Source organism: Nannochloropsis gaditana (genome assembly GCF_000240725.1).
Source record: "Nannochloropsis gaditana CCMP526 unplaced genomic scaffold scaffold157, whole genome shotgun sequence".
NCBI classification, from domain to species: Eukaryota; class Eustigmatophyceae; order Eustigmatales; family Monodopsidaceae; genus Microchloropsis; species Microchloropsis gaditana.
Window position 1 is genome coordinate 35842 of NW_005803796.1, and position 14300 is coordinate 50141.

A 14300-nucleotide genomic window follows, 5' to 3' on the forward strand; every position below is an offset into this window, starting at 1 on the left:
GTCACGGTGGATGATACCTTGTCCATGCAGGAACTGGAGCGCTTCGATCAGCTGCATTATATACTTGGCGGCCTCGTTTTCTCGAAACCTTCCCCCTGGACATGATTGAAGCTTCCTGTAAAGTTCCACAGGACAGTACTCCATGACAAGGTACAGACGCAGCTCGTCGTGGAAGTACCCGTGACAACGGACAATGTGTCGGTGTCGAAGTTTGCAATGAATTTCGACCTCATTTTTGATTTGATGCCAGACGCCGTCTGCCTCAAGCTGAGCTTTATGGAGAACTTTGACTGCCACCCTCCGCCCGGTCTTTTTCTCTCTTGCCATGTACACGGAGCCGTAACGGCCTCGACCGATGGGATTGGGATTGAATGCAAAGTCATGCCGCGACCAGCCTTTACCGCTCTTGTCGGAGCACAAGATTGGCTGAATTACAAGGGGTGTGCTGTCTGTAGAGCTCAGCGGGGGAGCAGGATAGCGAGGGTCGCCGGGGAGAGAAGGGGGATGGCTCTGGATACAAGATGGAAGCTTGGAAAAATCTGTGTTCGATTTGGCAGTGACGCCGCATCCTGGTCTTTTCCTGCTCACTAAGAAGGAAGAAAAGGCGACAGGAGGCGCGACATTGGATTCGTCTAACCAGGGGTCGGCCAAAGCCTCCTCCAGGGACGGCCGCAAAGATGGTTCTGACTGCAAGACTCGCATGATGAAGTTGCATGCCTCGTCCGTCAAATCTTCCCGGAAATGAATCCGCTGTCCGCGCTCAGACAGGAGCTCCTCGTCGCTGCTTTCCTCGTCTTCCTCGCCTGCACCGTGGGCGAGCTGGTCCGTAGCATCCCTTGCCGTGCTTTGACCACCGCCAATTTTTTCATCCGATCGTCGCCGCTCAAATGGGGTACGCCCATGCAGTAGTTCAAAGGCCATGACACCAGCTGTCCACAGATCCACACTGGGCCCATAAGGCTCCCGAGCCAGGACCTCCGGCGCTAAGTAATCGCCCTGGGTCCCACACACTGTTTGCCGCAACCGCTTGCTGGATGTGCACCAACCGAAGTCACACAGCAAAAGGTGGCCCCGTCGATTTAAAAGCAGGTTTTCAGGTTTTAAATCCCGATGTATGATTCCTTGTCCGTGCAAATAGGTAAGCGCATCCAACAGCTGTCGCATGTAAAATGCTGCCTGGGGCTCAGCAAGCCGTCGCTGCGGCTGTGCACGCAAGTACTTCAGTAGATCGCCCCCTTCTGCCAGTGACATTACAACATACACGCGATGCGGGTCCTGAAACCATCCAAACATGCGTATTATGTTGGGGTGGCGCAATTTACAATGCACCTCGATTTCCTGCCGCAGTTGTTTCACCACACCACAGGCCTCCAGCTCTTTTTTGAAGAGGACCTTAATGCCGACTACTTTGTTGCTGCGCTTTTCTTTAGCAGCAAAAACATGACCAAACCGTCCCTGGCCGATGGGTTGGGGTGGAGAACCGAAGTCGAAGTCATCGCGAGTCCATGGAGACGACCTCGATGGTGCCTTGATTGGAGTCTCCATCCCTGTCGCAAGGCCAATGAAATGTGAGGTACAAAATTCTACAAATCTTTAATATACGTCAAAGAACTACATGGGATAGCTTCTTTGGATCATTCAACCCTTTTTTAGGGCGCCATAAACTACTTTGAAAGCTATTTGATGACAATAAATTTGAATTTGTCTTCAGAGCGTGGTGTCGTCATCAGCAGCACCTAAACTTCAACGTTCAACGGGTGAATTGGAGTCCGATAAAATTGTTATTTACGTATGACGGATTTGAGTCAATTCTTCCATTTCTTCTGCTTGAGGTCTTCCCGGAAACGATTCAAAAATAGAGAAATCATAGGCACAAGGAGAGATTACAGCTTGAATGGATGGCATCAAGCCATAAATACGTTGGCTATTGGGAGATAACCTCCTCTCATGCTATGTTTCTGAGATCCCAATTGCCGCCACCTTTTTAACCCTCGCAAAGCTCGTCTCATGACCTTTGTTCGTTCCCACTTGAGTGTAAGAGCTTTGACATAATGCAACCTTGCCCGTGTCGACTTTTAGCTCCCCTTGATCTCTAATCATTGCCTGGCTCCTTTTTTGACCTGCTTAATTGTAATTCATTTTGCCATGGCGGTGGCGTAATTCAGAAAATGATTGCGTAGAAAGAAATTTGACATTTAATCTTTTGCGTCACCAGCAAGTACGAGATGAAAAGAATAAATACATTTATCTTGATTTTGCGAACCGGTCACTCGTGGCCCAGTTTGTGTCATAGAAGGGGTAGGGAGGGTTGATCCAGCCTTGATTTTTTTAAAAGCCTCTGAATCCCTCTTACGGATACGGAAGTGTATTACACAAATATTTGAGTGACAAGGTATCGCTGCCACTTGTCATAGCAATCAGTTATTGAAAGCAAGCATTCCTAGCGCTTCATCACGTTTTCTATCCCTTTTCTCTCAAAGCGTTGCAGTATCGTCTATAGTCAAACTCAACAAACACGCCTTGGTTCCCACTGCGTCACAGCTCATCACCGACATCTTCATAGGTCGACCAAACTGACGACCTAGAAAATCCGGATCATCCACCCCGTCCAAATCGTCCGCCTCCTGCAGTGTCGCGTGTATCCACAGGTCTTGCACCACTCCCGCCTTGACCGCCCGTTTCGCCCCCTCGGGACACAGCAACCAGAGGGCCGAGAGCAGCCCTAGGCCGTGCATGTACTTCCCCACCGCCAGTGGGTCCGTAGGCATGGCTATCACCTCGACACCGCGGCCCTCCAGCACCTCCACTGCTGCTTCTTGTCCAGCTATGCTGGTGGTTAGTACCACCTTCCGCACACTCGCTTTCTTGTGTTTTGCCCACTCCACGGGCAGGGCACTCAGATCGTTCGCCAACACGATCCGAACTACCTCGTCCTGCAGGAGTCCGGCAGTCTGCAGGGCCGCCACCGTTTGCAAGCCCTCTCCCTTCACGTTGAAATCGACCACAATCGCGTCGATCATCTCCAAAGCCTTCCCCCCGTCCCCGAGCTGGACTGTAGCGGGCGCCGGGCGGACAAACTCCTGGCGGGAGTAGGTCAAGGGGAGGAAACCCAGGGGGGTCCCATGCTGTACCCGGTGCACGAAAGGCCGGTTCAACGCCTGACATTTCCCCTCCTCACAGCCCACCACCACCTCCACCCCGTTGTCCGCCAGCCGGGCCAGGCCCTTGCCGCCAACGAGGGGGAAGGGATCGACCATGCCCGCCACCACTTTCTTGATCCCGGCCTCCAACAATGCGTCAACGCATGGCGGGGTCTTTCCGTGATGGTTGCACGGCTCCAATGTCACGTAGACCGTTCCCCCCCTGGCCCTGTCGCCTGCCTCCTTGAGGGCGAAGACCTCCGCGTGGGGTTGTCCGGCTTTGGGATGGAAGCCTTCTCCCACTACCACCCCTTCTTGGTCAAGTATCACGCAACCGACCACGGGGTTGGGTCGTGTTTTTCCAAGAGCCTGAGCGGCCAGATGCAAAGCACGGCGCATGTGTTTGCGGTCCGATTCGGAGTACGAAGGTTCTTGTATCTCTGCCATTGACTCTTCGTCAACCTCCATTGTAAAGGCTACAGTCGGGTAGCGCGTGATATTCCGCAGTGCGATAGAAGATAATAAAGTTGAGTATATCAGTGCGTGAGTTGATATTCATTGCCATGCAAGAGCGTGAGTTCACGTGTTAGACAGGGTTAGGGCCGGTCAGTTGAACACATTTGTTCGTCATTAGTCCCCGAGGGACATCTGGTAAATCCCTTATGTTCGTGAGTAATCATGCCGGATTGCATTAGTACAACATCAAGACGAAAAAAGTCGACACATACATACTTGAGGCAGCCAAAGCTAAGAAAGGGCGGAGCGGGTGACAAATTCGGCCGCCCTGGAAGGGCCTCTCCGTGTACTTAATTGGCCCAACCCGCTGACACAGGGCGTGCGAGGACAAGATGAAAGACGTAGCTGCCGGAAGGAGGAATACCAGAGCAAAAATTGGCACGCGATTATCCACCAAAAATTGCTTCATACAGCCCAGTTGCAGCGCAGCCCCCTCAACAGCAGTGTGACGTGCGGTTCTGTGGTGGGCGTGGAGGTTTGTGAAATGTCGGGGCGATAGTTACGCAGCGAATGTTCAGCGTGTCGACGAACATATAGGTCGTCAGATATCAGCTCCTGCCTCACACTGCACTTTCCCGGCAGCTTTGTGTCGTGAACTCCTATTAGAATTACATGCCCTGCGGGCGACACCTAGCAAGTCCGGGTATTCTTTCTTGGTAGCTGGACCTCCAGCTGGAGAGAAGCTCAAGCTTCACTCAATGCTCATGTTCATACGGCGTCTCGCACCAACGATTCCTTCAGTGGCAAGCACGAGATCTACAGACACTCTGAGCGTCAAAGCATCAAGACGATGCTCTCATCCGCTTTCTAAGAGAAAATAAGTAGAACTTAAAAAAACCCGTAGAAATTAGATCGACCGACCATGACCAATGACAAGAGAAATGATATGCTTTCGCGCTCCTTCTGCTTACTTGGATCTTCCCTTCTCTCTGAAGTGAGCGGTGATACTGATGCTATTATGCACGTATTATGTCGAACAATATTCTAATTTTCGTGCCGGAATAAATTTTCTTACCCGCGATCCATCTCGTCTTTGACCGCTCGGCTTCAACCAGTTTTCCCATTTGGCTCACGTAGGACACAACCAAAGCTTCTCTTCCCTTTCTCTTGGAAGTATGCTGTCATTAAATCTTATGATGTAGGGGGCCCGTTCTGCACACAGCTGTCCGCCATTGTCCGTCTTCTGACTGACGCTCGCCTTCTCTTCATAGATACATGCCTCTCGTCACTTCAATTTGAAATCTACACATCTTCCCAGTTGCCACTTTTCTTTTTGATCTCGTAATGTAAGGCACAGTGCGGGCATGTAGATAGGAAAACTAGAACTCTAGGGGCACTTCAACACACATACTGACACGCTTCTTTTGAAAGCTAACTTTTCCTTCCACAAATTCTGCCTCGTCGTCATCAATCTGTCCACAGCATGGACGAGGTCTTGCATCTAATCCCCCCTCCACTACGCTTAGGCCCCCTTGATGTGTTCCTCCCCGCTGTCTTCATCGTCACTGGTCCTTGGGGTCGTCGCAGTCCAGTCCTCCCCCTCCTCCCGTAGCCCGGCCATCATCTCCCCCTTCCCGTCCACTGCTTTCTCGCCCCCCACCCACCGATTCCCCCTGAAGTTGTTACCCATATCGTTGTGCCGACACCCCAGTGCCTTCATGATGGGCAGGACACGGAAGGCGGTCACTTGCCTCAAGTAAAAGGGTTGCCGGGTGACAAAATGGTGAATGATGTGGGTAGCTCCAAAGTTGAAGCAGAAAAGTTGAAACGGCCAGAGTAAGGGATGGTCCAAGATTTGAGTTTGGAAGAAAACGTCGCGCTCCGGGATGTCTCCGTAGTAGTGGCAGTAGGTGCTGATGATGACCAGGCACGACTGGCGGAGGACGTTGGGAAAGTTGACGGCCGCGTTGTACAAAAAGAGGGCAGGCAGGATCCGCTGAGAGAGAAAAGCGTGCAGAGGCACGGAGAGCACGCCTGCCTTGACCAGGGCCGCGTCCCCGCCCGAGGCGCAGATCAGGTGCACGAGCATCGCGGCGGTCGAGAGGACGATCACGGGGGAGTTGCTGAGGACCAGGTTGACCCGAGAGAACTCAGGATCGTCCCGGGCAATGTCGTTCGCCACCAGCAGGGTCCCCGCGGGGGTCAGTGTGACGAGCAGGCGTTTGGGCGACCACCACCGAAGGCCCAAGCCGATCAGGCGCTCCTCCACATCATTGACCTGCCCGCTGTACTGGTGGTGCCGGAGGTGGTAGTACTTGCGCCACCACGGAGACGCGTTCGACTTGATCAGCCAGATGCCCATGAACATCACGTGCTGTACCCACGGTTGCCGCTTGAAATACAGCTCGTGGATCAGGTCGTGTTCCATCTCATGCAAGAGGGAGATAGCCAAGGCATTCACGACCATCAACACAGGTAGGCTCAACCCTCCCGTCCACCACGCGTACGTGGCTACCCCCCAGACTACCCACGACCCCACGTAAATGGCTAGGCCCACAACGCTTTGCCAGTGCTCACCCAAGGGGAAGGGGTAAGCTGCACGGAGGCGTTTATCCTCGGCACGGATGGCATCTCGAATAGTCTTGACCTTGCCTGCTTCTTGACTAAGGTGAGAGATACCGGTGGGACTGGCGGATCGCTTCACCGAGCTGACGGTCGTCGCGCCTTTGCCTGTGCCGATGTGAGCGATCGAGCTGTTTGTGAGAGAGAGGCCTGCTATTTTCTGTTCACTTTTTACGCAATATGGCATGTGAGCCCTTATTAAAAACAGTGGTCAATGTATGAAGCCGCATAAGATGTGTGCAGACGACAGGGAGTGAAAACATGTCTTTCGCATCTTGCTGACGTGGACGTCTGTGTCGGAACATCATAGCCATGAAGTCTTGGAAATGTATGCCACAAACATGGGGAACAGTTTCACACTTCCGCAGGTCCATCCACTAAGTGGGATTCATCTCCTTTACGATAAAAGGAATGTGGAGATAAAACGAACATCCGTCTACAAGACACAAAAATCGAGTAGCAATTTGCTCCATACAGCGTCGGCTTACTCACGTGCGGGGTCCAGCAGCTTAGACTTCGTCGTCTTCTGCGACTCTGGTAGTTGGCGCTGTTTTAGCTCAGCATTTGGCGTCATGTGTCAGGCGAATTTTGTGCTCTTGATTGCAAGTGACTTTATGCACGGCTGTTTCTTAGTCTCTTGCTCGTTCCGCTCACTCACTCTTGCGAGAGCAGCAAAGGAGACAAGAGCAGGAACAACAAAGTTTGTGTTCCAAACGAGCCACAATCTATACGCACACAGAGTCTGTGGAATGAAGAATTGTTGAAGGGACGTTAAAGCATCCGTAGTGCATTGAGAAAAGTGGCGAGAAAGCAAATAGTGATTGGGCGTGTTTGAAAAATGAGAGGAGCTCGTGGCAGGAGCGGGCAAAATGGCACTACCACCGCCACACGGCTGTACTACAGAAAGATGCGGCCAGGACACAACGCATGCAAACACAGATCTATGGAAAGACATTTTGATTGCTGTTTCGCGCCTGTGTGCCAAAGATAGGCCCCCGACAGTCCAGTGTGTTCCTTGACACGGGTCCCCAGACGTTAAGGCAACGACGAATTTGTGCGCAGGTGCTCGCTAGGACTCTCGAGCGATGGGACTTCCCAACCGCAATATTACTGTGCGGAGCCCGCCATGGCCTCCGGGAGCATAGGAAGTTTCAAATTTTCCCTGAGTGCTACTAATTGCACTGGGTGAGCCTAGAAATGGAAAACAGCGACTGTCGCGCTGTTTTGTTGTTGCCAGACACGATTACTTTGCTTCCTCTTCCTTTAGCGGAAGCCTTACTCCGGGTAGCTTTTTTGGCGACGACTATATGGAAGGTCCAGTTTGCCCACATACAACGATTGAAAGCGACGTGAAGATAATCCTATAGGTAATCTAGGCGTCATTATGCATAGAGTGTGGTATTTATTTTTCTTGTTTATTCCATAACCCAATTCAACGTTCTCCATGAGATTTCTCGCTGCACACGGGAGAGCACGCAAACTTTTTGACGCTAAGCGGCCGGTCGACCGAAATTTGTGATCACTCCCACCATGGCATGTTGTTGAGTAAGATGTTCAGGTCCTTATATTCTCTGTTTTAATATTTTTTTCTTCAATAATGGTGGATTAATAGCTGTCCTTCCCAAAATTTCGAATTAGTACAGCAACTGACACAGTGCCAGCGCAAGGTCTGACAGAAACGCAGCGTAACGATATTCTGCAGGACAACCATGCAACCAATCATTTTACTAAGTTGTCATCCCTTTATCTCCACCATTGAAGCATATTTACGTCAGTTTCCGTTTGTTTTTTTTGTCCGACCTCTTCTTCCCATCTCATATCAATGAGGATTTGACCCAACTTCTCCCTCCCATTTTCACTCAAACCGGGCTTCCTTGGAAATGGGCAATTCAGCAGGTCCCTCAGTTTGCTCGGTGACCAATCTTTTCTTCGGACTCATCTTTTCCTCGCTCTGGGGCTCTAGATCATCTTTCTTTGCCTCCATCTTCCCAGCGGCCGCTGCTGAGAGACCAGCAGATGGTTCACGGGGAGAAGAAGAGGCGGTGGGGATCAGAGACTTGGTCTTTTTCTTCACCGCCATAACATTAACAGCCGCGGTGGTAGCAACCGAAGCCTGGCCTCCGTCCAAGGTGCGCGGTCCCATCTTTTCACTCTGACCCTTCAAGTGTGCGGCTCCGCCGCCACTCCCATTCCTGCTAATTCCTTTTGCTTCCCCATGAGCCGCAGGTGGCCCTAGCGAGGAGGCAAGTGGTTGCCCGAAACCAATCGTGGTCACCGGGCCCGGCGCCTTGGCAACAGAGCCCGCCGCCGACAGCTCTTGCCTCGTCGCTTCGATCGTCTCCCGCAGCTCCGCTAGAATCTCTTCGAATTCCTTCAAGTCCTCTGCCGGCGTCGACTTGGGCGGCGGAGGCGGAGACTTGACTGCGTCCTCGCCCTCTTTTCGCCTCTCCTCCGGAAAGCTCGACCCATCCTCTTCTCCATCCCCGACTTTTCCCGCCGTGGCGGCTGCCTTTCGGGCCTTCTCCACTAGGATTTCGAATACGCGTGCGCATTGAATATAGTGCTCCAGCGCCTTGGACTTGAAAGTCACGGCGTGCTCCTCTTCCACGGACGCGTATATGTACATCATGGCCAGCTGGTAGTGCAGATCGGCAATCACACGGCTATCTTCGTCACAGACCTTTGCATAAATCTCCAGACTCCGCAGGTAATCGTCCACGGCCTGTGTAAAGTTGCCGTTGGCTTTTTGCAAGTCACCCAAGCGCAAGTAGACTTCTCCCAGCTTCATGGGGTCCACCATGTCCTCGTGCTTGTGGTAGATCACACGGGACGCCTCCAGGTTCTCCCAAGCCACCTCCAAATCGTCTTGTACGTCTTCAGGGATGCCTACTTTCGTGATTTCCCCCCCCGTGTCCCCTTCCTCGTAAACAGTCTCCCCGATGGCCTTGCTAGACGCCGTGGCAGGTGCCTTTGTACAGGATTCACCCCCTGCCATTGCCACACCATTTTTACTGTTGTTAGCCACATTACTTGACGATGCGGCCGCCGCATCCGAGGTTGACCCATGACCTTCACATTCCTCCTCCGCCTCTTCCTCGCCTTCCTCCTCCTCTCCCACCTTCTCCTTCGCGGCAGTCATGGCAGCTCCAAACAAGTCAACGGACTCTTCCGCCTTACTAAGGAGGGCATCACCATATGCAAAATACACAGGAGCCGCGGCGAGAGACACATCATCCTCGCTGGCAGCAAGGGCAACGCAGGAGCCTAGGAACTCAAGCGCTTCGTCAAACTGTCCTCGTTTGCACAAAGCCACTCCTTGTTTATACCGAGGGTCTTCCAGCATGGCCGCCAATCTTTCTTGTGGAGTATCCTTTTTGTCACCGACAGCAGACGAAGCTGCGTGGGCGGTGGTGGAAGAGGAAGCCATTTGTTCCTATAGAAAAAGGAGGGAAAAAGAAACCACATAAGAGCGGTTGTAGCGGGGAGGAGGTAAAAACGCGACACGACCCGGCAAAGCACACGATCAACTCGGAAACGACGTGCACATTTCCCGCGAGGACAGCTACATCGCGCTAGAGCACGCGTGCCGCACAAATGGCTCACGCGGCGTGTGTATGCGGGGACTTTCGCTCGCTTTCGAGAGGGCAAGGGGGAAAGAGAGGAATAAGGCGGAAAACGAAAAGCGCGCACGGGATGGATGACGCGAGACACCCGACGCATTGCTTGCTCAATGAACCATGGTTCCACGTTTTCTGCCAGCGTCTGTGACTTTCGTGGGTCGCTGTCTGTGGTCATCAACGCGGTGAAGGTGGTCGATTTGACAAAATTGCGTGAAATTTAGTGATCACCCCTCCGTTTCCTTCATGCCCTTCCTTACCACAGGACAAATTTTCAACGCCCAATAATTTCACTTTCCATGAGCATCGAGGATCATCCCCGCCAGCAGCATAACAACCAACAACACCCGCAGCGTCAGGATCAATTGCACGATGCACAATCGCGTCCGCAGGGGCACCGTAGGGACCAGCAGGCGCACGCAAAGAAGGTTAGTGGTGTTCCTGGCGGGCATGCGACCTTGCCGATGAAGAAGAAAAAAGGACCTTCTAGAGTCCACAATCAAAGAGCGCCGGTCATTCAAGCGGAAGAGCATTCTCTTGGTGCTGATGTATCTGAAACCGCAGTCCCAACCCCCTCGGTGGCGGCCGCACTGAAGCCGAAGCAAAAACGTCAGCCTCCGCAATCGCAGCAACACTCCACGCAGCAATCAGAACCTCAACAGCAAGAAGGGGAAAAGAAGAAAGCGCATGCAACGGACAGTGCCTCTGGGCCACTCGTTTCGGGGGCTCGGGTGGTCGAAAAGGAGGAAAGCCCATTCGTACTGGTATTGACCAAAAGACGCGGGCCTTGAAGAAGAAGTTGGACAGGATTAAGGCACTCGAGGAGGCGCGGGACGACCAGAAAAAAGCTGCGATCCTGAATGAAGAGCAAATGGCCCTTGTGGCATCCAAAGAGGGCTTGCAGCGAAGCTTACATGAAACCGAGGGAGTTAAGGCTGCCCTGGTGGAGGTGGCCAAGGAGGAAGAGGTCAAGCTGGCTGCCCGCCACGTGGAAGAGGAGAAGAAAATCGCCCTTCGTAAGACTCAGCATCTGCAGCAAGAGCTTAAGCTCCAACAGCTGCAACAGCAGGAGGCCAAGCTTCAGCTAAAAGTGGTCGAGCAACAGAAGGAAATTGAGCGGCAAAAGGCAGATGTTCATGTCGCCAGAGAGGAGGCTGCCAGGGCCTCTGACGCGGCTGCCGCTGCCACCCCTCCTCTGCATTTGATCATGGAGCAAGTGAAGCGCCTCTTCCGAGTCATTCACGTGTATCGGTCCTGTCTTGAGATGAACACGCCTGCTAACCAGCTCCTGGGCCTCGACGTCTTCGCCAAAGTCTTGCTGGGGCAAGCCTCTCCTTCTGAGGCGTCCTTCGACGCCAAACTGGAGCACGCGGTCAAGTGGGCAGGCCACTATTTGATTGCCACGTCCCTTCCACCGGGCCCAGGCGCGACGGAGGCTGGACTCGTGGTGCAAGAGGAAGCTAAGCGGCTGGAATTTGCCCCCGGCATGACCGTGGGTGCGATGGAAGCGCATTTGAAGCACTTGCTGGGCCGCTTTTCCCAGCCGAAACCTGCGTCCGTGCCAGCGTCCCCCCCTTCCCCTGCATCTGGGCCTCCTGTTCCTGTCCAGGCGATGGCCGGCCTTTCCATTAAGGAGGAGAGTGGCAGCCCTAGGAGAAAGGAGGCGTCGTGGGAGTTGGTGGAGGCACCGAACCAGGAAGAGGTGCGGCAGCACCTAGCTTTGCAGGCGATTCTGCAAAAGCGTGAGCAGGATGAGGCGCTGGGGCCAGATGTCAAGAGGGAGGAGGGAGGCGGGGAGGGTGCGGATGGGAATTCCTCCCTGCCGCTAGGAAGGCTTGTCAATCCCACGGGAGACAAGGGACGCCCGGTAGAGGACGGCTTTCAGAAGCAGAACACACTCACCGGACCTGGTAAGCGGACGCAGCCGCGCACCTATCACAAGCCTTCCCGATCCCATGGTCCTCAATCGCGCAGAGCTATGCGCGGGGAGAATGCCGCCACAGTCAACGGTGGCACTGACACACTGGTAGATGCTGTCGCTGTCGCGGCCTCTGCGGAAAGCTCCATGGCAGGCGTGCAGACTCCGACAGCTGTGGGGCCTGTCGCTACGCGCAAGACGGACGCTGGGAGCCAGGTCTCGAAACAAAATGCCATTAAGAAGGAGGCAAAGGCTACAGGAAACGTAGAGGCCTACCCTGCTGGTTACGGAGGAAACGGGCCTCGGCGGGGTCCCCGAAGGACGGGGGGTCAAGGAGGAGGTCGGGGACAGGGCGGGATGAAGAAAGATGGGGGCGGAAATAAAAGAGAAGGCATTCCCTCGACACCGTACGTTCCGCACGCCCCACAGACCACCACTGGCTCGGGGAATCTCGGGCATTAGGGGGGGAAAGACCGATACGGTTGCCGGCCTGGATAGGATGTCGTACGATAATGTGCAAAATCGAAGCGCGACAAGGCGATGGCAGATAAAATGCTGGGGATCACACCGGACGGGATCGCAGGTGTGGCGGTGAGGCAACGACGGGGGTTGAAAACCGGCGAAAAGAAAGCAACATGCAAAGTTACATCATGCACAATTAGTAAAGGAGCGAGATGAGAGGAAGATCGAACCCCATAGTGTTTTTCTTGAGACGGAGGATGCTGCGGAAGAACTCATCAGCAGGGTCGGCTCTGTGATTGCAGAGACCCTGGAGAAGAGTTCGCGTCCACTTGTCACTTCCGGCACCCACCTACCTCTCCATAAGACAATTGCATATGAGGAAGGGGGGGAAAAGGACGTGGCATTTTTAGGTCCACTTGCTAGGGACGGCCGTGGTAACGAGTAGGCCTTGACCAACGAGCGAAGAGTAAAGCAAAATAAAACACGCGCGTCTAGATCCTCGCGACGGGCTTGTTGACTCGACGTTCAGTCTCATGGATTTGTTGCCTTTGCCTTGTAATTTGACTTGACGGTCATCGGACCTATCGAAATCAAACCAAAGCCGCAGACTGTGGTGACGCTACGGCGGAGGAGTACGGAGAGGGCATTGGGGGGGGAGAAAGTATTTGTGTCGCCACTGGGATACTTTCATCCCTTCTCCCTAGTCCTGGTCGACCTAAACCACCCAATCCAATTCCAAGTTCCATCCTAGCCCGATGAGCATATTGCATTTTCAAATAAACTGAGCTTGACGAATCTTCCCCGGCTGCCTTCCATGCTTTCCATAAAGCCTTGCGGACTTGATTACGCTGACTTATTCCTCGATTCCACACGGCAATCGTAGCCAGCCTTATTAGCGGAAGGGATACATACAACACTGCGTACCATAGCAAGATCCGCCCGACTGCATACAATGCCGTGGATCCAGGCTCTGGGAAGAGAACCCACTGGTTACTCACCCAAACAGCCCCTACCAAATTGATGAAGCCTAGTGCACCGGCGCACTGGAGCAGATGGAGGGGTGCCCGGGAGAAGACGTACCGACCTTCCTCCAAATAGCCTTCGCCGTCCCACCAAGATGACGACGAGGACCCTGTGGACCGAGAGCACCCGTCGTCCTCGTCCTCGCTGAGAGTCTCTTGAATGCCCGCCTCCGCAGCATCTGTGGTCATGTCCACCCGGGTCATCTCCACCACCGCCTGACCCCCCTTCCCCCCTCCCTCTGGCGCCAGCAACGCCCGTGCCTCCATCTCGCCTTTGCCACCCTCCTCGACATCCTCCCTCAATGCCGTCGAGGAGAGCAGGGTGCTGTGCCGACCCTTGTCCCGCATGCCAGCAAAGTCGTAGATGTAGCCGCAGTCCCTCCGCGTCTCGCCGTCGATGCACCGGACCGGCTGCCCCCCAAACCGCGCGCAGACAGGGAACATGCTGCGATCCAGCCCATTAGGGTCCACGCCCCTCAACCACAGTGCGATCTCCTCCGGGAGGACGATGCCGCCGCGTTCGTGGATGAGTTTTGCCAGGGTTTGCCACTGCCGGCTTTGGCTGGGGCCCGGGGGCCCGTCGCCAAAGAGCAAAGAGAAGACCGACTCCACAAAGGTCATGTCCACGTCCACGTCCTGCCCGTCTCCCTCCCCACCGCCTTCTGTCCCCTCAAGTGGCGCGCGAGGAAGACGGTACAAGGAGGCAGAAGATGCTGTCCGTCGTCGGCTCCCGGGGGAAGGGTCCCCGCCCTCCCCCGCCTCCCGCGCCCGCCCTCCTTCCTCGTCCATCGCCCCCAAGACCCGACGTCGCCGCGTTTGCTGCTCTCTCCAACGCTGAGCCTGCATCTGCGGATCCCTTCCAAACAAAAAAGGGTTGTAATTCCACCACCACCACATGTAGTACATGTCTCGCCAATCCCCGCCACCCATCCCCCCCTCCGCCCAGATAGTGACGTCGGGGTCGGTGCATGACTCGGAGCATGTCTAGCTGTCCATGACGGTGCTCACCGCCCCCACTACGGGCGACAACGACGACGATGACAATCACCACAATTAGCAGGGA

The 14300-nt window shown here is 54.2% G+C and overlaps 1 protein-coding gene across 1 annotated transcript; it reads right to left on the reverse strand.

Moving 5' to 3' along the window:
• Positions 1-7780: 7780 nt before the first annotated feature.
• NGA_2030300 (nuclear autoantigenic sperm protein) lies at positions 7781-9212 on the reverse strand (the record flags this gene model as incomplete). The annotated part of the gene is made up of 1 exon (XM_005855599.1): positions 7781-9212. A coding segment is annotated over one exon (1139 nt), but the record flags the coding sequence as incomplete, so codon positions are not given.
• Positions 9213-14300: the final 5088 nt, after the last annotated feature.